Below are 22515 nucleotides of genomic sequence, written 5' to 3' on the forward strand. Positions count from 1 at the left end.
TTTTATCCCTTTCCACACTCACTCACTCACTCACTCAATCAATCAATCAGTAGCTGAACTGGGTTCCACACAGTCACAAAAACAAATGAACCGAAAAACCCTCAAAAACAAAAACGCAAAATAAATAGCAAAAGCGCGGAACTTAATCTGTTCCGGAAGTCCCTTTGACTTCCGAAATGTTCGAAAACCAAGGTGCAACTTCTGATTGGTGCAGGCGCCCCAGAAACAATAGCCGACAGCCGCATTGGATGTTCGGCTTCTGAAAAATGTTTGAAAACCAGAACACACACTTCCGGGTTTTGGGCATTTGAGAACCAAGGTGTTTGAGTACCAAGGTACCGCTGTAGTCTCTTCTTCCTTACGCCATGTTTTCCCCTGACTTAGTGGATGCTGACAAGAAGCTCTCGGCCGAGGAAGAGGAAGCCCGGCGGATCGCTGAGATGGGGAAACCGGTTCTGGGGGAAAACTGCCGCTTGGAAGTCATCATTGAGGAATCCTACGATTTCAAGGTGAGGAGGGGAACACGGCAGGTGCCTTGCCCAGCCTCGATTCCCAGCCCTTCACACCTGTGTTGCGTCGTGGTTAGAGCGTTGAACTCTGAGCAGGGAGAAGAGTTGGTGGAAGAAGATTGGAAGGAATTTAAAATCTATCTACAGAAACACTGTAAAATTATTGAATGTTAATGACGTTGGAATGAAACAAAGCGGTTCTAGTAATAAGGCAAAACAAGAATATGCAAGAATGGATTGATATTAGATGAAAATGTGAAGATATAATATGTGAGGATAAATAATTAAGGATAAACTAAGAGGGTACGGATTTGCTGAACAAATTTTTAAATGGAATACAAAAAAGGGAGGTGTGAGGAAGGCATGAAAATAAGTTAATGAGTGGTAAGATACTAGAAAGAGGGATTTTTATTTTTTATTTTTATGTTTAACTTTGGATTTTGTGTTTTCTTTCTTTCTTTCTTGTGTGTATTTCTTTACTGTTTTGTAACCTTTTTTTTTGTTAAAATTTAATAAAAATATTACTTAAAAAAAAAAAGAACTCTGAGCAGGGAGGCCAGGGTTCGAATTATCACTTGGCTACGAAGTTCACCAGGTGACCTTGGGGGCCAATCACCACGTCTCAGTCCAACCTTACAGGGTTGTTGTTGTTGTGGGGGATTAAAGGGGGAGGGGAAGGACCATGCAAACCACCTTGCCCTCCTTGGAGGGAAAAGGAGGGATACGGATGCATTAAATAAATAACAACAAGCAAGCGACATAAAAAGGCTTCGCTGAAGCTTGATTTTGGATTTGCATTTGTATGGCGCTTTTGCAGCTCAAAGTGGCTCACAATACTAACATGAAACATTCTGCTCTTACCACTGTGCTATTCATAAATGCCAAATTATATTATTATTTAATAATAGTTAAATGATGATACAGTGGTACCTCTGGATGTGAACGGGATCCGTTCCGGAGCCCCGTTCACACCCAGAAGTGAACACAACCCACATCTGCGGGTCGCGATTTGCCGCTTCTGCGCATGCACGCAGCGTCATTTTGACCGTCCGCGCATGCGCGAGCGGCGAAACCCGGAAGTAACGCGCTCCAATACTTCCGGGTCGCTGCAGCGCGCAACCCAAAAATACTTATCCCAAAGCTACGTCAACCCGAGATATGACGGTATTATTTACTACCACAATATAGATTTTTTTGTTGTTGTTATGCGTGGAGGACTGAATTTAAGACTGATGAAACCACTACAGTGGTGCCCCGCAAGACGAATGCCTCGCAAGACGGAAAACTCGCTAGACGAAAGAGTCTTCCGTTTTGGAGGTGCTTCGCAAAACGAATTTCCTATGGGCTTGCTTTGCAAGACGAAAATGTCTTGCGAGTTCCTGCGGTTCCCCCCCCCTTTTTCTAAGCTGCTAAGCCGCTTATCCGCTAAGCCGCTAAGCCGCTAAAAGCAGCTAAAAGCCGCTAAGCCGCTAATAGCGCTAGTCCGCTAAGCCGTCAATGGGCTTGCTTCGCAAGACGAAAAAACCGCTAGACGAAGAGCCTCGCGGAACGGATTCTTTTCGTCTTGCGAGGCGCCACTGTACTGACACTGCTCCCCCCAAAATGCCACCTGCCCTAGACTTTTAGAGCAGTATCGTACCACAGTCATGGCTTCCTGTGGAGAATCCTGGAAACTGTAGTTTGTTAAGGGTGCAGAGAGCTGTTAGGAGACACACACACACACAGACCGCATTCCCCCTCATGGAGCTACAATTCCCAGAATTCCCCAGGAATTGGAAAGATGGTTAAACCACTCTGGAAATTGTAGCTCTGAGAGGGGAAGAGGGGGTCTTCTAACAGCTCTCTGTGCCGGTAACATGCTACAGTTCCCAGAATTCTCTGGGGGAAGCCATGTCTGCTGAAAGTGATATATGCATATCAGGCAGACCTGACTGTGCTTCTGTTGCCCCCCTTCTGTAGAACACGGTGGATAAACTCATCAAGAAGACAAACCTGGCTCTGGTGATTGGCACACACTCCTGGCGGGAACAGTTTCTAGAGGCGATCACCGTGAGTGCAGGTAGGCGGCTCTAACTTGGGGCGATTGAGAGAGGCTGCCGTCGTGAGCTTACCCTGCGATTGTCGCCCAAGGCCCTCTTCTGTGTGTCTGCTCCCCGGGAGGTCCAGAGGGTAGTAACACACAAGTAGGGCCTTTTCAGTGGTGGCCCCTCGCTTGTGGAAGCTCACCTAGCTCCTGCGGGGAGCTGTCTTGCACATCCGAATCGACTTTGATTGATTTACCTTGCATTACGGAGGTCAATCCTGCTTAGAGATTTTTCCAAAGGATTTGAGGAAGGGTGAAAGGGAAGTCAAAGTTTTTCCTTTGGGGGCGGGGCAAGAAGGGGCAGATTGCTTTGGCTGTGGGTGTCTGTTCCCAAACTGCATGGCTCAACAGCAAATGGGCCTGCTCCATTGCTTCTCCGCCCCCAAGTCCTTTTCCCCCTTCCCCCTCTGCCACCTGCCCTTCTTTTCAACCTCTTCTCCTTCTCCATTCCCCACCATCCCCTCCTAATGGTCATCACCCTGTAGTTTGCAGGGCGAGCGCCATCTGTTGGCAGCCATGCGAACTACAACCTGACGACAACCTTACACAAATGTATGCTAGAGAAGAAATGCAGGGGAAAATACATTAACCTAAACACTGATATAAACGCCTTCTTCTGATGCACTCCCCCCCCCCCACATCAACACCTCTCAGCTTCCTAGCCCTCACCAAAGACTCCACCCATCCCCCCTGGCTCTCAAAATTCACTTTTTAAAAAAGAAGGGGGAGGGAAAAGGATTCCTCGCGACGCCTTCTGGCCATACCCCTCCTTCACCTCACATAATTAGCTGTGGGAAAGAAAATGGATTTATTTAATTTTTTTTTTTTTGCACTGATGACTAAGTAAATCTGCCGAAATCTATGATTTTCCTCTCAACCAAGGAGCCTAGAAATTACTTCTTTGGCGACAAATAAATAAATAAAGCACAGGCGTTGCGTAGTTTTGTTGCTGCCCTGAAAATCTCTTCACAGTGACGGCACCCGCTATAAAAGCTGTGGGTGGATTTCTTTATTTTTTTTAATGCTGGGGGTGGGTGGGAATGGACCGGGAGGGAAACAGAAAGAGAAATTATATATTCCCCCCTCCCCCGAGTCCTGCACTGCTGTCCACCCACAATGTTCTTTGCTTCAATCTCTCTTCCCTTCACACGGTCAACCAGGCCTCCGCCCGCCACTGACACGCTTTGGTAAGGAAGAAAGAGAGAGAGAAGGAAGGAGACTATTTTGTTCCATAGAATTATAGAATTGTGTAGCTGGAAGGAACATAAAGGCTGTTGATGGATGGCCATCCTGACTCGGCCCCAGACACACTGATCAGATGCTTGGAAGCTGTGGCTGGATGGTTACGTGGGAGCAGGTTGAAGTTAAATCCTTTGAAGACAGAGGTCCTTTGGCTGGGTTGAGATGATGGGATGGGGGGGGGCAACTCCCATCTCTTGCGGGGGCGCAATTAGTGCCAGCACCGTCCGTTAAGAGTTTGGGTGTAATCTTTGACACCTCCCTTTCCAAGGAGGCGCAGATTGCAGCTATAACAAAGGCAGCATTTTTTCATCTCCACCAAGCTAAGCAGTTGGCTCCTTACCTCTCTCGCCCTGACCTAGCCACTGTGATCCACGCGACGGTCACCTCCAGACTGGATTATTGTAACTCGCTCTATGTGGGACTGCCCTTGAGACAGACCAGGAAACACCAGCGGGTGCAGAATGCCGCAGTGAGACTCCTTACGGGGTCCTCACTGCGAGATCACATTCATCCAGTGCTGTACCAACTGCACTGGATCCCGGTGGAGTACAGGATCAGGTTCAAGGTGCTGGTTTTAACCTTTAAAGCCCTATACGGCCTAGGACCCTCGTACCTACGGGACCGCCTCTCTTGGTATGTCCCACGGAGGACCTTACGGTCTTTAAATAAAAACATCTTGAAGGTCCCGGGCCACAGGGAGGTTAGGCTGGCCTCAACTAGAGTCAGGGCCTTTTCAGTACTGGCCCCGATCTGGTGGAATGCTCTATCACAAGAGACTAGGGCCCTGCAGGACTGGACATCTTTCCGGAGGGCTTGCAAGACAGGCCTTTCGCCAAGGCACAGTCTGACCCCCTCCTCTGGTAATGCTCATGGAACTGATTTCCTTCAGAATGGAGAGGTTTGATCTTCTTGCAGTCCATGGGACTCTCAAGAGTCTCCTCCAGCACCAGGATTCAAAAGCATCCATTCTTTGGCGATCAGCCTTCTTGATGGTCCAGCTCTCACTTCCATACATCACTACTGGGAAAACCAGAGCTTTAACTATGCGGACCTTTTTTGGCAAGGTGATGTCTCTGCTTTTTAAGATGCTGTCTAGGTTTGCCATTGCTTTTGTCCCAAGAAGTAGGCGTCTTTTAATTTCGTGACTGCTGTCACCATTACATTATAAAATTACATTATAAAAACACAAAATGCATTATCAAAATGTAAACGGAAACAGCTGAATGCACTCTCCGCCCACCAAACCCAAATAAAAACAGTTAAAGGTTTTCTTTAAAAAAACCACACACACACAATCAAAAAGCAGTTTAAAAGAAAGCAAACAGTATTCTCTGCTGGGTGGCAGCAGTCCTTTTGTCGCCCTAGGTCTGATGGACGTGAGATAGACAGGACCCTCAGAAATCAGTAGACTGAGGCGTAGATCTCCCAGCCATTATGTGGCATGGCCATGGTGCCCTCTAGTGGCCAACTTGCCTTACAGCACCTTCCAGAATAAACGAGAAGAAAACCTCTTTGAGAAGGACTCCATACAGGTCGGTCGCTTCACCCTTCTGGCATTAACAGCAGCTTGAACTGATGTTGAGGCTGAGCAGGCAAAGCATACAGGTGTCAAGGGAAATTTTTGCCTCTTTAATTTGCAAAGGTGAATTTGCTGCTGCGAAAGGCCAGACAAGAGAGGCAGCGCGGTGTAGTGGTTAGAGTGTCGGACTAGGACCTGGAAGCAGTCTTCAAATCCTCGCCCTGTTTAGGGAAGCTTTTAATGTTTGATGTATTACAGTATTTTAATTTTTTTTGGAAGCCGCCCAGAGTGGCTGGGGAAGCCCAGCCAGATGGGCGTGGTATAAATAGTAAATAATAATAATAATAATAATAATAATAATAATAATAATAATTTATTATTTGTACCCCGCCCATCTGGCTGGGTTTCCCCAGCCACTCTGGGCGGCTTCCATAGAAACCAAAAATACACTAAAATATCACAGATTAAAAACTTCCCTGAACCGGGCTGCCTTAAGATGTCTTCTGAATGTCAGGTAGTTATTTATCGCTTTGACATCTGGTGGGAGGGCGTTCCACAGGGCGGGCGCCACCACCGAGAAGGCCCTCTGCCTGGTTCCCTGTAGCTTTGCTTCTCACAATGAGGGAACCGCCAGAAGGCCCTCGGCGCTGGACCTCAGCGTCCGGGCAGAACGATGGAGGTGGAGACGCTCCTTCAGGTATACTGGGCCGAGGCCGTTTAGGGCTTTAAAGATCAACACCAGCACTTTGAATTGTGCTCGGAAACGTACTGGGAGCCAATTTAGGTCTTTCAAGACTGGTGTTATGTGGTCTCGGCGGCCGCCCCCAGTCACCAGTCTAGCTGCCGCATTTATTATTATTCTTGTTGTTGTTGTTGTTGTTGTTGTTGTTGTTGTTATTGCCATTTAAATGGGCATCATTTGATTTATTTCAGGGCAGGGCTTACCTGCCCCCCAATATCTTATTCAAGTTGGCACCCCTGTTTGGAGGCCTCCCCACCCTCTTGGCCCAGAAGCGCCTCTAACTCTCAGTCCCTGCCTCCCTGTCCCTAGGAGACGAGGAAGATGAGGAAGACGGGCGCGAGGAACGCCTCCCCTCCTGCTTCGATTACGTCATGCACTTCCTGACGGTCTTCTGGAAGGTTCTCTTTGCCTGCGTACCACCCACCGAGTACTGGAACGGGTGGGCTTGCTTCAGCGTCAGCATCCTGGTCATTGGGGTGCTGACGGCCCTCATCGGAGACCTGGCCTCCCACTTCGGCTGCACCGTCGGCCTCAAGGACTCTGTCAACGCCGTGGTCTTTGTGGCGCTGGGCACCTCCATACCAGGTATTTATCCTTGTTCTGTACTGAAGTTCTCACCCTGGGCCAGCAGGGGGATACTGTAGATAGTTTTCACTCAGGTCCACATATGCAAATAAGGGAATGAAAGTGACGTTCAGTGATTGGATAGTTACAGAAAGCAGTTACTGTTACGTTGTAGTGGAGCTCTCTATAAGCAGTTCTGTCCTGGCCTGTGAATAAACAAGACCTGTTTGGAGAATCGCTGTGTCGTCTGATATGTTCACCCACAACTTAACAATTGTGACGGCAGAAAGGTGGTGGGAAGACTTGCTGCAAGGTGGGCCTCTGAATCCCCAGGGGTGACCAGCGTTCCTATGCCCACGCTCAAGAGGTCGAGGGTCTTTCGCTGGATCTCTTACGAATGTTTCTGTTGCAAATATGTTCTTACCCTTAACCTGATGCACCCCAGAAGTTCAAACACAAAGGAAAGGCCAGTTTACCAACTGAAACGCAAGAGACAATAGTATGCAGGTGCTGTTTTCGTACAGCAAATTCACAACATAAGGAGGCAGCAATTCACACACCTGATGATCTTGAGAGTCCATATAGTCCATATAGGATCCCTGGCTATTCTCAAAGCCTAGTAGCCGTTTGCCCACTCCAAAGACTCGTCTACAGTTCTGTTTGTCCCATGATTTCTAGGCCGAAGTCCGAGAGGGTCTTCCTAAACCTGCTCTTTACTGCTGAATTGGAACAAACGTCAGTTGAGTTTTCTGGGGCTTGACATTTGTTCCTTTTCAGCAGTAAAGAGCAGGTTTCCCCAGGGAAAAATCTAAAAAACCCACGGGACAAACATAAGTGAGGATGAGCCCTAAAAGTGAAGTGAGGACATTTGTGACCCAGGGGGCTGGCCTTCCACCCTAAGGCAAGCCCCACAAATAACCGAGAGATGCATTTTAAATAAAAGCACATGTTCTACTCATGTAAAAACACCAGGCAGGCCCCACAAATAACCGAGAGATGCATTTTAAATAAAAGGACACATTCTATTCATATAAAAACACGCTGATTCCTGGACCACCTGAGGGCCGGATTTAGGAGGCGATTAGGCCGAATCCGGCCCCCGGGCCTTAGTTTGCCTACCCATGGGTAAGACTTTCCTTTCGATTGATCTACTTATTTACAGCCATGGGGGAGGAAGCTGATTCCCTGAAGCCTGACAAGAGATCAGCCATTTCCTCCCTTGAAGGGGGCACTTGACTGCTGTCGCCCCCTTGTGGCACCAGAGCATCAGTGCAGGAGGAGGAGGGGGTCCCCCAGGGTTGCCGACCACCCTCTGTCCCTGCTGACCACGGCTCTCCTCTTCCCACAGACACCTTTGCCAGCAAAGTGGCCGCCCTCCAGGACCAGTGCGCCGACGCCTCCATCGGCAACGTGACTGGGAGCAACGCCGTCAACGTCTTCTTGGGCCTGGGCGTGGCCTGGTCCGTGGCGGCCATTTACTGGGCCTTCCAAGGCAAAAACTTCGAGGTGGAGACGGGCAGCCTGGCCTTCTCCGTCACCCTCTTCACCATCTTTGCCTTCGTCTCCATCAGCGTCCTCATGTACCGCCGCCGGCCGCACATAGGAGGCGAGCTGGGGGGTCCCCGAACCCCCAAAATCCTCACCACTTGCCTCTTCATGGGCCTCTGGTTCGTCTACATCCTCTTCGCCAGCCTCGAGGCCTACTGCCACATCAAGGGCTTCTGAGGACCGCTGGGATGAACGCGTGGGGTCGGGCTGGGGAGAGATAGCTGGCCGACAGGGGGGCACCCTCTGCAAATAGACGCTCCTGCGGCCTGGTTTCCCCACAAGTTTCTGAGCATCATTCCCAACAGCCAGCCAGCCAGCCAGCCAGCCACCCCTCTGAACCGCACGGGACAAGGGGGCACCTTCTCTCCTTGCCTCAGGAGCAGATGCTTGTCCAATGGCTGCTCCCAAAATTTCCAGGCATCTCCAGGCCATATTTGCCCCCCTGCCCTTGTCCCACTTGCTCTCCAAGCAGGACATTTCTGTTTCTCCACTCTTCGTTCCCCAAGGGGGTCTGCCATACTCCAGTCCTGGGGTCTCCCCCCCACTGGAACTAGGGACGCCAAGAGAGAGGGGAGCATGGTGTGTGTGTGTTTGTGTGTGTGTGCGTTCTGTTTTTAACACCCAGCTACCGCTGTGTCTGCAATGTGTCTTCTCAAACCCCCTCCTGTGGTTCTTCAGCTCCACGGCACCTAAGACCACAAAACTAGCAGGCACCAGTCACCTTCCTTCCTTCTCTAGCTCCCCCTTCTTGAAGGCGGGTGTGGCGTTTTATGAAGGCCGCTCTCAAGAGGTGAATCCTACGCCAGCAGTAGCGTGATGGGATTTTGCCATTTGTTTTCTATCTCTCTCTCTCTCTCTCTCTAAATGATTTTGACGTTCTCAACAGTTGCTTCCGACGTGCTTCTGGAAATGGGTTGGAGTTCTCATCAGCCGGAGACATGTAACAACTGGCTCCACCCCAAATAGAAGGGGACGTTTGACCTCAACGTTCATCCTCCCCACACACTGCCCCCCCCCGTTCCTGGGATTTTGGAGGGGGGGCCAACGGACAAGCAAAATCTCCTGCTGCTTTTTCTACGAGGTCATGTCCACCAAAGTAGTGGACTTCTTTAGGAACAGCGCCATAACTCGCTTTTAACTCCTGTTCTGCTCTCTACGGCAAAAGGTGTTAGAATAAGGGTCTGTACCGCCCTGTTTTTTAAAGGAGGGTGACATCCCTGACCTTCCGACTGTTAGGACAGGGTCTTCCTCTCCTCCTTTCCTGGAATGTCTTTCTCCACCACAATGAGAAGAATTTCGCTCTAGGTGGGTGGCTGGGAGAATGGTATAGTTCTCTTTAGGAGTCGTTTTGTACCTTATCCGTGGTGGAATGGCTTGGCACATCACTATGGGCAATTCTCTCAGATGGGGGGGGGGACGGGAAATGGAAAAATGATGCTCGTTTGCGGGGGCTGGGGAGGTGATGGGTGGCCTCACCTACATGCAGAATGGGAATGGAAGCAGGAACATTGCCTTGAGCGAATGCCGTTTCCTTCTGGCCATCTGAATGTGCAGATCAGTGTTTGTAGATCTTACCGTATTTCCCTCTGCAGGCAACTTGAAGGTCTCTTTCTGGAGCAAAACATTTGCCTAGACCAGGGGTCGGCAACCTAAGGCCCGTGGGCCACAAGCAGCCCATGTGGGTTGTTTAACCGGCCCATGGACACCCACTCGGTCAGGTCCCATGCACCATGCTAAACTGGCGCAGAGCAGAGTGGCGACTGCCTTCCACAACGTTGGCCGGCTTCCCATTGGCTCCTGCAACCAATGGGAAGCTACACACACCTCCTCTGCTCCGGAAATAGCTGCGCATGAGTGCATGCATGCACACACACTCCAGCCCACCGCTGGGTCTACAGGACCATGAATCAGCCCAAACCACAAAAACTTTGCCGATCCCTGGCCCTAGACTTAACATTATGATTGACACTTGGGCATACCAACTCCCTGGTCTACTAGAAATGTCTCAGCTTGCGCTGAGTGCTCATTCCCACCCAGGTACAGCGTACAATCGTGCATGCCTATCTGAGACAGAAGAGACTGGAGACCAGCCTTCGCTCAGAACCCATTTTGCAACAGGAAGAGGAAGTGACGCCATCTTGAAACTGGGAGCGCTGGGCTGCTCCAAGCTTGTGGCTTCCTGAGGAATCTCCCTCTCTTTGAAGAAACCGTTCCCTCTTCTTCGCCTCTTCTAATAACTTTTCTCCACAAAGAGGGAAGCTTCCCCTCAGTTTATGAACACAGATGCAGGGAGCAAGAGATAAGGAAGGTGCCATCCTCGCAAATCTGCTCTCAATGCGGTCGCAGTGCATGCATTTCATTGCCTCTTTGCTTCCCACTCTCTGGGACTACCCTTCTTGCCCTCATGCCCACAGCCATCCCGGGTGCCAGCCAGATATGGCCAGGCATCCCAGCACCATGCCTCTGATGAATGGAGTGGGGATTATTTGAACTCTTAGCAAGACTCTGTTCCTTCTCCACCGGAGCTTTGGCATCCAATTTCGTCCTTTATCATTGGCTGGTGGACCTCTTTCTAGAAAGCAGATCTGAAACGAGACTCACACTGCCATTGGACAACATTGCCGCCCAATCATACTTGGTCTTAGAGGTTGTCTAGCTTTAAAAACATGGCAGATGATGGGTTTCAATGACTGGCTGAGGAGTGGAGCCAAGGTGGAGGACCAGAAGACTGGCTGTGTGATCGGAAGACACAAGTTTTACTGGTCAAACTGGAAACATGCTAGCCGGTTGGAAACAGCCATCTCAGCCCATCCCTATGTGCACCGCAAAGCTTCCTACAGTGTCTCTAGCTCCAGAAACATGGTACAGTTCTGTTTCAACCCACTATTTTGAATAGAGCCAGCCCTACCATTAGGTAGAGTGAGGTGGCTGCCTCAGGTGGCAGTTGCTGATGGGCAGGGAGCAGTGTTGTAAGACAGGGCTGTGTTTCCTTTGGGACCTGCCCTGCTGCTGTCAGGTGTGGTGTGGTGTGTGGAATGTTCTATTACCATGTTGAGAGTAAGATCTTCTCTAGACAGATGGTTTCTTTCTGAGTGTCTTCTGCAACATGCCATCGATGCAACAATAGTGCATTGGTGGTAGCTTTATAATGGACGCACCATTCTGCAGTTTTTCTGCAACGCTTCCTCAAAGTTGCTGCATTATTGCCACCTGAAAGCACAATGAAAGCAGGACAAAAACAAATAAAAAGTTACAGGATTTCAGCGGGAAGTTATGGGAGACGCACAAATGGGAAATGAAACAGTACGCCTGCTCCAAAAGTTTTGCAGGCACAAACAGTATTGAAATCTGGCTTGCGTATAACAGCCCAGATACCATCTTGAGCAAAAGCCATAATGAATGCACAATAAACAGGATTTCTGGAGGGGCCCTAATTTTCAACCACCAGCCTGGTTCATGGGATGGGGTGGTGCTGGTGGAAGGGAGCCATCTTGGCCTTGCTTGTCTCAGATAGCAAAATAACTTGGGCCAGCCCTACCATTGGTTCATCTACTTATGAGACTAATGGCCAGTGGGAGGCCTTTGGATGAGGAGTGGGGACTCCAGGTCCCATCATCCTTGGCTGTTGGTGATGCTGACTTGGGCTGGAGGGGTTGGAGTCCAGCGCAGCAAAAAATAAGAAGCTAATGCTATTCTATGCTAAATCAACAGTTGTCTAGTGTCCCGAGAAAGGGAAGTCATAGACCAGCTCTCTTCTGCCTTGGTCAGACCACACCTGGAATACTGTGTCCAGTTCTGGGTGCCACAATTTAAGAAGGATGTTGACAAGCTGGAAGGTGGGCAGAGGAGGGCAACCAAGATGATCAAGGGTCTGGAAACCAAGCCTGATGAGGAACGGTTGAAGGAGTTGGGTGTGTTTAGTCTGGAAAAGAGGAACCAGAGAGAGGATACGATAGCCATCTTCAAATATCTTAAGGGCTGTCACATGGAAGATGGAGCAAAATTTAAGACTAGTGACTGGGAGTGGCTGCCAATACCATGTAACACCAGTCCTAAAGGATCTTCACTGGCTCCCAGTATGTTCCTGAGCACAATTCAAAGTGTTGGTACTGACCTTTAAAGCCCTCAACGGCCTAAACGGCCCACTATACCTAAAGGAGCGTCGCCACCTCCATCATTCAGCCCGGACACTGAGGTCCAGCTCCGAGGGCCTTCCGGCGGTTCCCTCCCTGCGAGAAATAAAGTTACAAGGAACCAGGCCTTCTTGGCAGTGGCGCCCTTCTTGCGGAACGCCCTCCTGCCAGATGTCAGGGAGTTAAAGAATTATACAACTTTTAGAAAACATCTGAAGGCTGCCCTGTTCAGGGAAGTTCTTAACGTCTGACATTTTATTTTATTTTTATATTTTGCTGGAAGCTGCCCAGAATGGCTGGGGAGGAACCCAGCCAGATGCACGGGGTATAAACAATAAAATTATTATTATTATCATTATCATTATTATTTCCTCTTGCTCTGGAGGGTTAGGACCTGAACAAATGGATTCAAGTTACAAGGAAGGAGATTCCGACTAAACATCGAGAAGAACTTTCTGACAATAAGAGCTGTTTGACTGGGGACTCCATTGGAGGTTTGTAAACAGAGGTTGCCTGGCTATCTGTTGCAGATGCTTTAGTTGAGAATCCTGCAATGCAGGGGGTTGGACTAGATGACCCTTGGGGTCCCTTCAAACTCTACAATTCTATGATTCTATGAGCACATACAGGGCCACGGGTTCCTTGACTTGGTGTGGTTAGGTTTAGGGATGGCTGTGCCCCTTTAAGTAGGTCTAAGAAGAAGGACCATAGCTCAGCAGTGGAACATCTGCTTTGCATGCAGAAGGTCTTGGGTCCAGTCCCCGGAATCTCTAGGTAGGGCTGGCAGAGCACAGTCTGAAATCCTGGAGAGCCGCTGCTGCTGCCAGCCAGTGTAGCATAGCTGTCAACTTACAGATTTGAAAATAAGGGACCAGCAGCCTCGGAAATAAGGGATCAGCAGCCAAAATAAGGGATTTTCCCAGCACAGGTATATTCAACTTCTGAGCCCCTCCAAGCCAAAGGCAGAAAGCCCAGCCAGCAGCCAAACGAAGCCTCAAGCAGTGGTTCCCACGGCACAGCAACCCGGCAAAGGGGATGCAGCAAGGAAAACCACTGTCACCTCTCCGCTGGGAAGCGCTGAGCAAAGGCGAGTCCCCAGGCAACACAGCCGATTTGATTGGCACAAGGCATGCAAGCTCCACCCCCCAGTCATTCTTAGACTCCTTATTGGGTGAGCAATGCAGCCAAACAACACAGTTGGAGCCTCTCTCCTCCCTGGCCGGCAGGCAGGGAGGGAGGGAGAGGAGCTGCTTCCTTTGAAACCTGGGAAATTTAAGGGACATCATCAATAAGGGACAGCAGCGGGACACGGCGCTGGGATAAGGGACTGTCCCGCCAAATAAGGGACGGTTGACAGCTATGCAGTGTAGGCAGTACTGAACTGGAAGGATCAATGGCCTGACTCAGTACAAGGTACCTCCCAATGTCCCTCTGACACCTGCTTTGGTTGCTAATTAAACAGAGCCACTTGACAGCGTAACACAGTGAAGAAAGAAGGAAGGGGGGAAGAGAGGGAGGTCTCTGCCTGCAAGGAGCTTCCAATCCGAATGTCAGCAGTAAAGAAGAGAATTTAAGGAGGAGAGGGAGCATTGTATCAGGGGTTTAAAAGCATTGCTTCAGCTGGGGATGAGCAACAATATTCTGGAAAGGGAGAGAACGGATGAAAGATTTTGCACCTGCTCAGGTGAGTCTAGGAAGTGTAATCCAACCTCTGCTACTTTGGTTGTTGAATATATTTTTTTACCTTGGCTCAGGCCATCCACTTTGACTTGGAAAGGAGGCAGAGCAGAAAAACGACCTGTTTCCACTATTCTAAACCCAGAGCGTTTACCGTATTTTCACTCCATAAGACGCACCTGACCATAAGACGCACCTAGTTTTTAGAGGAGGAAAGGGGGAAAGCCCCGTTTTTTGAAGATCAGCTCACAGTTGTGCAGCTTCTTTTGCAAAGGGGAAAACCCCTATTTTTATGGGGTTCAATTCACAGTTCTGCAGCTTCTTTAGGAAAGGAAAGGGAGCTGTTTCTACAGTTTCCAGCCAGATAATCTAATCAGCCAGTCACATGTCGCTGGGGGAAAAACAGCCTCCGTCTGCAGAACATTCAACAATGGAGGCCAGGGCAAGGGGCCAGAAAGGGAGCCAGCGACTGACCACACATTCGCTCCATAAGACACACAGACATTTCCCCTTACTTTTTAGGAGGAAAAAGGTGCGTCTTATGGAGCAAAAAATACGGTAAGCGTAGCGGTGGAGAGCAGGGAGAAACCATCAGTTGTACTGAGTACCATACCTTTCAAGTGCCCCGGAAAGAAACAGGCCGTTACATTTTTTCTCGCGAGATCGCGGCAGCCATTTTGGGTGCTGCACTCTGGGACTGCGCTCTCTCCCTGAAAAGCCACTTTTTCAGAGCCTCGGTCTCACCTTGTGCCCCAAAATGCACATCTTTGGGTGCCGCACGAGATCTTGGCGGCCCCGCAAAAAACACTTTTTCAGGGTGAGAGCGAGGTGCAAGTCACATGACTTGCCCGGAAGCACGTCCTGAAGGACACACGTCCCAGTTTTGCATTGGAATAAGTTGGAACGTATTGAGTACTGTCCAGAGGTAGTTTTGCTCCAGCTCACCTCAACCCCAGTCGGCGTGGCTTGGAGTCAGGGGTGGTGTGTTCAAGTCCATCAACTTCTGGGAGGGACTACGAAGCTCCTGGTTACCTCTAGATGTTGTGAGAGATCTCAGGAGTTGATTGCTCCCCTTGTGGAAATTCCACCTGGGACAAACGTCCCATTCGCCCAATAGCTGGGCTGATCCCAAGCAAGAAGTTACCCATTTCCCAAGTCCTCTCCCAAGACCAGCTTTCCTGCCCATATCTTTGACATGACTCCACTTCTGGGGGGGGGGGCTTCCTTCCCTCCCTTTCCAAGCATGGGGTGGGGGCTTTATGAACTTGACGCTGGATGGGAGCTCTACTTGCCCCAGAAGACGGGTGCTCGCGTTTCGATTTTTTAAAAATAAAAATCTTTACCAAATCCCCACCTGACTTTCGTAGCCCAAAGTATGGGTACAGTTTTCTAACACATTTGTGGGGGGCAGAGGGGGAAATGTTATTGCATTGGTGGGAGGGGAATAAAATGTGGCGTTTATAATATCTGGTTTTCTAACCTCTTCTTCCCTTTCGGCGTATGACGGAAGATACTTTTCAGACTAAGAGACTTTGTAGTTTCTTTCTGCTTTGCAGTACTGGGGAGCGGCGGGGGGAAATCTTAATTCAGCAGCCTTCTCTTTTCACTTTTCTAGTTCGCCGGCTCCTACTCTTGCTCTGAACTTTTTAATTTTTTAAAACTCTGCATTGTACACTTCTCCTCTCTCTCTCTCTCTCTCTCTCTCTCTCTCTCTCTCTCTCTCTCTCTCTCCCCCTGTACAGGTTGCCCTAAGATATTGAATCTTGCCTGTTATTCATTTTGCAAAGAAAAAACAAACACACAAAATCAACAACCTTGTTTAGCAGAACTTGCATGATGCTCTCCAGAGACAAATGAACAATTTATGAATACATGTTATTTTGAAGGGGGAAAAAACAGCGATACCTGGATCCTAATTGAGTGTGGTTATTTTCAAGGCGTGTGTCTCTCTGACCTTTCAGATCTGGGTACCCCTGTTGGGTTGGTGGTTTCCTTTGGGGTCTATCGCAAGAAAATTTGCACCCGACTTTTGGAAGTGGGAACCCGTTTATGTTAAATTCTCACACATTTCAAATAACTACCAACTGCTTTAAAAATAAATTTAAAAGCTTACAGAAAGGAAGAAGCAACACAAATGTTAAAAGACCAACAGGGGTTGGAAAGGCAGGTGGACTGCTGCTAGTTTGGGAGGTTCCTCAGGCAAAACGGTGGAGGAATTTTGAGAGCACTGAAAAGAGGATGATTTTATTATTTCCTTCATAAAATGTATAGACCGCTTGATTGTAAACAACAACAGACACACCCTCAGGGCTGTTTACACAAAGAATAAAACAATGAAATCATTAGTAAAAAAACCAAAACAGTTAAGAATAAATATTTTTTTAAAAAAACAAAACAAAAAACAAACCCCAATTAAAATCAATGATAAGATTAAAACACATGTCAACATTCTCCCTCGCTGGACAGGCTTGACTAGACAATTTTTAAAAAATATCATTTATTTATATTATTATTTTATTCTGACAAAGTAATAATCATAAATAAATAAGAATTAAAATGTGCACCCCTCCTCCGAGACCATTCCATTGTAACTATCCAACCTCCCAAAATTTCACCCCTGGGAAATTCAGCTCCAGGGACCACGCATTTGCTCCATAAGATGCACAGACATTTCCCCTTACTTTTTAGGAAGAAAAAGGTGCGTCTTATGGAGCGAAAAATACGGTACTTCTTCACATAGTTAAAACTACAGAATTCGCCACATAAAAAGGGGTTTGGGCAGATTTGCGGAGGAGGTTCAGCCTGTCAATGGCTGCAAGTACTAATCTCCAGTTCCGAGGCAGGGAATTCCTCTAAATCAAGGTTTCTCGAACTTGGGTCTCCAGCTGTTTAGAGCAGGCGCCCCAACCTTCGGCCCTCCAGATGTTTTGGACTACAATTCCCACCATCCCTGACCGCTGGTCCTGTTAGCTAGAGATCATGGGAGTTGTAGGTCAAAACATCTGGAGGGCTGCAGGTTGGGGGGGTGCCTGGTTTAGAGGCTACAAATCCCATCATCCCTAGCTAGCAAGACCAGAGGTCAGGGAAGATGGGAAATTCATCCAGCCAGAGACCCAAGTTTGGGAAACACTGATCGAAATACAGTGAAGGTCCTGTGTGAGTGCCTGGAGGCAGTTGGAGGATGGATGGCGGCTAACAGACTGAGGTTGAATCCTGACAAGACAGAAGTACTGTTTTTGGGGGACAGGAGGCGGGTGGGTGTGGAGGACTCCCTGGTCCTGAACGGGGTAACTGTGCCCCTGAAGAACCAGGTGCGCAGCCTGGGAGTCATTTCGGACTCACAGCTGTCCATGGAGGCGCAGGTCAATTCTGTGTCCAGGGCAGCTGTCTACCAGCTCCATTTGGTACGCAGGCTGAGACCCTCCCTGCCCGCAGACTGTCTCGGCAGAGTGGTGCATGCTCTGGTTATCTCCTGCTTGGACTACTGCAACGCACTCTATGTGGGGCTACCTTTGAAGGTGACCCGGAAACTGCAATTAATCCAGAATGCGGCAGCTAGACTGGTGACTGGGAGTGGCTGCCGAGACCACATAACACCGGTCCTGAAAGACCTACACTGGCTCCCATTATGTTTCCGAGCACAATTCAAAGTGTTGGTGCTGACCTTTATGCTAGCCCTAAATGGCCTTGGTCCAGTATACCTGAAGGAGTGTCTCCACCCCCACCATTTTGCCTGAAGGAGCGTGTCCACCCCCATCGTTCTGCCCGGACACTGAGGCCTTCTGGCAGTCGCCGTGCTGCGAGAAGCCAAGTTACAGGGAAACAGGCAGAGGGCCTTCTCGGTGGTGGCACCCGCCCTGTGCAACGCCCTCCCACCGATGTCAAAGAGAACAACAACCCGGAAGCTGTCTGCGGACAAACACCAGCTCCTTCAGCCAGTAAAGCGAGATGAGTGCCGCAACCCCAGAGTAGTTCACGACTGGACCTAATGGTCAGGAGTTCCTATACTTTTAGGTGGCGCACTAAGACTGTTTCTCTACAAATGTATTTTATCCATAAAGGTAAAGGGACCACTGACTGTTAGGTCCAGTGGTGACTGACTCTGGGGTTGCGGCGCTCATCTCGCTTTATTGGCCAAGGGAGCCGGCGTACAGTTTCTGGGTCATGTGGCCAGCATGACTAAGCCGCTTCTGGCGAACCAGAGCAGCGCACGGAAACGCCGTTTACCTTACCGCTGGAGTGGTACCTATTTATCTACTTGCACTTTGATGTGCTTTCGATCTGCTAGGTTGGCAGGAGCAGGGACCAAGCAATGGGAACTCACCCTATTGCGGGGATTTGAACCGCCGACCTTCTGATCGGCAAGCCCTAGGCTCTGTGGTTTAACCCACAGCACCACCCGCGTCCCAATAGAAATGTATTAATGGTTAAGAAAGCCTGCTCTTGCTACAGAGGCTTTGCTTTCCTGCAATTAAAGGTAAAGGTACCCCTGCCCGTACGGGCCAGTCTTGCCAGACTCTAGGGTTGTGCGCTCATCTCACTCTATAGGCCGGGAGCCAGCGCTGTCCGCAGACACTTCCGGGTCACGTGGCCAGCATGACAAGCTGCATCTGGCGAGCCAGCGCAGCACACGGAACGCCGTTTACCTTCCCGCTGGTAAGCGGTCCCTATTTATCTACTTGCACCCGGAGGTGCTTTGGAACTGCTAGGTTGGCAGGCGCTGGGACCGAACGACGGGAGCGCACCCCGCCGCGGGGATTCGAACCGCCGACCATGCTATCAGCAAGTCCTAGGTGCTGAGGTTTTACCCACAGCGCCACCCGCGTCCCTTCCTGCAATTAGCTGAGAACAAAACTGAATTGGAGATGACACACAAGCAATTAATACAGCGTTGATAGTATTATTATTAATTGCATTTATTTCCCACCTTTTCCACCAGTCTTCCCCTCCTCAATCCCCAACAAAAACCCTGCAAGGTAGGTCAGGCTGAGAGGCAGTGAGAGGAGTGAGGATTTGGACTCTAACCACTACACCACGCTGCCCCCCCCCCACAAGCAATGGTTTCCCTCCAGGTCAAGAGCCTTCCCATGTTTACTCACAAGTAAGCCTCATTCAGCAAAAGGTCCCAACAAGGTTAATTAATTTACAAGTTTCCTGCTTCATGTTCACTGCTGTTGCTTCTTGCTGATGAGGGATTAGTGATTAACAGCCTGTTAATTGCTGCTTTCGCTGCCTCTGTTAATTGCCCTGCTTAGTCTCTGTTCCCAATTTTCTATCATATTTGTTTTTATTTTGGAAGAAAAATAGCCACATGTTGCTGTTTAAAAAATCAACAGGGAAAAAAATGAGAGGAAACCTCTGCCCGTGGGAACAGAAACTGACATTGTAGCAATTAAGAGATGCTACTTTAGAACAATGGAAATTGCAGTCCTATACATAATTGAACACTTGCTGGGAAGTCAATTCTATTGAACTCAATGGGACTCACTTATGAAGTGATATGTATAGGATCGCTTTAGCAATAATCCTCCAGCCACATTCAGTGGGAATCTATGCAACAGGCTAAACCTGTAAACAGGCAAAGCAGCTCTTACAGAAGTTACTGGGCTAGATTAGGCAGCAATTGCATTTTCTTGCTAGTTGTTAAGGTGCTGCAATTGCATTTTACAACCAAAAAGGGGAAGCGATTGTGACTAATTGAGTCTGAATAAATACAAAAGGGCAACACAGAAAACCAGTGGGCTTCAACAATTTGACAGTTACACCATCTTGCTAAACTACAAAAAAACCCCCAGTGAATTTGAATTCTGCCAATTAATAGCAAATAACACCTGGAAATCAAGGAAGACCAAACACCACGATGATTGGCAGCACTACGACGAGCCTGACATGCAGAAATTAACTTGGTGAAGAACATTCTAGAAACTTCCAGAACGAGGGGAGACTTTGTGTCACCTCTTGCGACACTGATCTCCCGGCAGTGGTGTAGTGTGGAGAGGGCACAGGGGCAGTTGTTCCAGGCACCAATTTGTTAGGGGTGCAATATTTCAACACGCAACGTAGCTGTGTGCTTCTGTCGCTGGGCTCCATTAAGAGCAGCTTCTTCATGCAAACCAGGAAGTGACCTCTCCAGACAACGGAATGAATCTTCTTATCTCCACGGCTGCAATCTCCTGGGTCATATGGATGCTGTTAGGCAGTTGAATGGCATGCATACTCTGTCTGTTTCCCTCCCTCCCCTCCACACTGCCCTGGGCACTGGCAACCTACTATACACCACTGTTTCTGGGTAAAACAAATCTAGCATCTACTAAGAGGCCAACACCCCAAAAATCTCCAGCTTTCCACCTGCTCTGTTTTTTCACCAGTGCAAGATGCTTACTCACCTTGCTGGACCAGACAAGAGGGATACCCATGGACCCTCCAAAACCTGGATCTGACCATCACACACACACACACACACACACACACACACACACACTGCTTGTCTGTGCTGTGAGCCCTGCTTGTTCAGAGTTTCACTAAGGAAATGGCATAGGTGCATATAAGCAAATGGGATGCTAGCAAACTCGCAGGCCCCAGGGCGGGTTGCAGCAATTTAGGAATCAACATAAAGAGCAGTTAAAATTGCAATCACAGGAAATGGATGGGCCCTGGAGAAAACACAGCCAGCTTGTGCTGCAAATTTTGCAGGGCATATCTCTGCCTGCAATCCAGAAAGGATTGGAAAGGAATAAACAGGTGTATTTGAAATGAACGCCACGAGACACCTTCCAGCCTGGCTGCTGTGCTCAATGTGTGTGACACCTGTCTATTCCTCTGTTCCTGTTCCTCATCTTCCTGGAAAACTGGCCCAGTTTTTAAAGCTGGAGGGGTCTTGGAATGGTAAAAGGTAAAGGTAAAGGTACCCCTGCCCGTACGGGCCAGTCTTGACAGACTCTGGGGTTGTGCGCCCATCTCACTTAAGAGGCCAGGGGCCAGCGCTGTCCGGAGACACTTCCGGGTCACGTGGCCAGTGTGACATCGCTGCTCTGGCGAGCCAGAGCCGCACACGGAAACGCCGTTTACCTTCCCGCTGGTAAGCGGTCCCTATTTATCTACTTGCACCCGGAGGTGCTTTCGAACTGCTAGGTTGGCAGGCGCTGGGACCGAGCAGCGGGAGCGCACCCCGCCGCAGGGATTCGAACCGCCGACCTTTCGATCGGCAAGCCCTAGGCGCTGAGGCTTTAACCCACAGCGCCACCTGGTGCAGACTACCAAATCCATATAATAATAATAATAATAATAATAATAATAATAATAATAATAAAATTTATTTATATCCTGCACTCCCCAGCTGAAGCTGGGCTCAGAGCGGGAGGGGTCTTGGAATGGTGCAGACTACCAAATCCATATAATAATAATAATAATAATAATAATAATAATAATAATAATTTATTTATATCCCGCACTCCCCAGCTGAAGCTGGGCTAACAACATTCATACCTCGGGTTGAAGTAGCTTCGGGATGAATTTTTTGGGGTTGCACTCTGCGGTGACCCGGAAGTAACAGAACGTGTTACTTCCGGGTTTCGCCACTTACGCATGCGCAGACTCTAAAAATGACATCACATGCATGCGTGGAAGCGCCGAATCGTGACTCGCACATGTGCAGACTCATGGACACGGGTTGCGTTCACTTCTGGGTGCGAACGGGGCTCCGGAATGGATCCCGTTTGCATCCTGTATACTCAACTACTCAAACAGGAGAAAGTGGTGCTTTTGATTACATCAGCTAAAATTACAGCTACCAGGTGGCGCTATTGCTCTAAAGTTTGCACTGGTTTGTGAGCTATAATCTGTATATGTGTGTGTATCTCTCTCTTTCTCTCTCTCACACACAAACACAGTGGGGGAGAAATTTGATTCAATTCACATTTAAAGAAGGACCCGGGCAGGGATGCCAACTTGAATAAAATATTGGGGGAGGCCAGGTAAGCCCCGCCCCAGAAAATCAACCACATTCGAATGGCAGTGTCCATTAACTTGGGGGGGGGGGGTGGCTATCATCCCCCAGGCAGAACAGGACTGGAGTTGTAGTCAAAAAATTCATGAAGGTCTACAAGGTGTGCGAAGGCTGCCCTAGACATCAGAATCAGCAGATTCTTTAGCAGATGCGGTGCGGGGGTGCAAATATCCACTCAGCACCCCCAAATTACCACGGAGAGTGGGGGGGGCGAAGCTGCACACTGCCATCCATGGCAACTCTCCCCAATGCCGCTGTGGGAGAGCTGTGGTGCCTTCCCCAAGGGCCCTGATCCTTTAATAGCTAGATTCTGGCACCTTGAACACTTTAACTAAGTGGGGTCAGTCTCTAACTAGGGGTAGTGGTTATTGTGGATTAATTGAAGGGGTGTGTTCCATGGTGAATGGCACCCATTTGGACTGGTGATGCTGGAGGTCAACAGTAGGTGGCGATGTAGCCAATGGCAGGCAGAGCCACGTAGTGCTGGTTTTAA

General features: G+C 49.1%; 2 protein-coding genes across 2 annotated transcripts in view; both read left to right on the forward strand.

The window, feature by feature from the left end:
* SLC8A2 (solute carrier family 8 member A2) overlaps positions 1-9619 on the forward strand; it is a 143147-nt gene extending 133528 nt beyond the window's left edge. Inside the window, exons 5-8 of the mRNA XM_079985332.1 lie at positions 385-509; positions 2469-2568; positions 6405-6680; positions 8008-9619. Of these exons, the coding sequence (XP_079841458.1) occupies positions 385-509; positions 2469-2568; positions 6405-6680; positions 8008-8384 (878 nt within the window). The 3' untranslated portion in view covers positions 8385-9619. The remainder of the gene's footprint in view (positions 1-384; positions 510-2468; positions 2569-6404; positions 6681-8007) is intronic.
* The window catches only part of PSMD8 (proteasome 26S subunit, non-ATPase 8), a 328475-nt gene that overhangs the window by 12644 nt on the left and 293316 nt on the right, over positions 1-22515 (forward strand). The window lies entirely within an intron of this gene.

The sequence above is a fragment of the Podarcis cretensis genome (genome assembly GCF_951804945.1).
Source record: "Podarcis cretensis genome assembly, chromosome: 8".
Taxonomy (NCBI): Eukaryota; Metazoa; Chordata; class Lepidosauria; order Squamata; family Lacertidae; genus Podarcis; species Podarcis cretensis.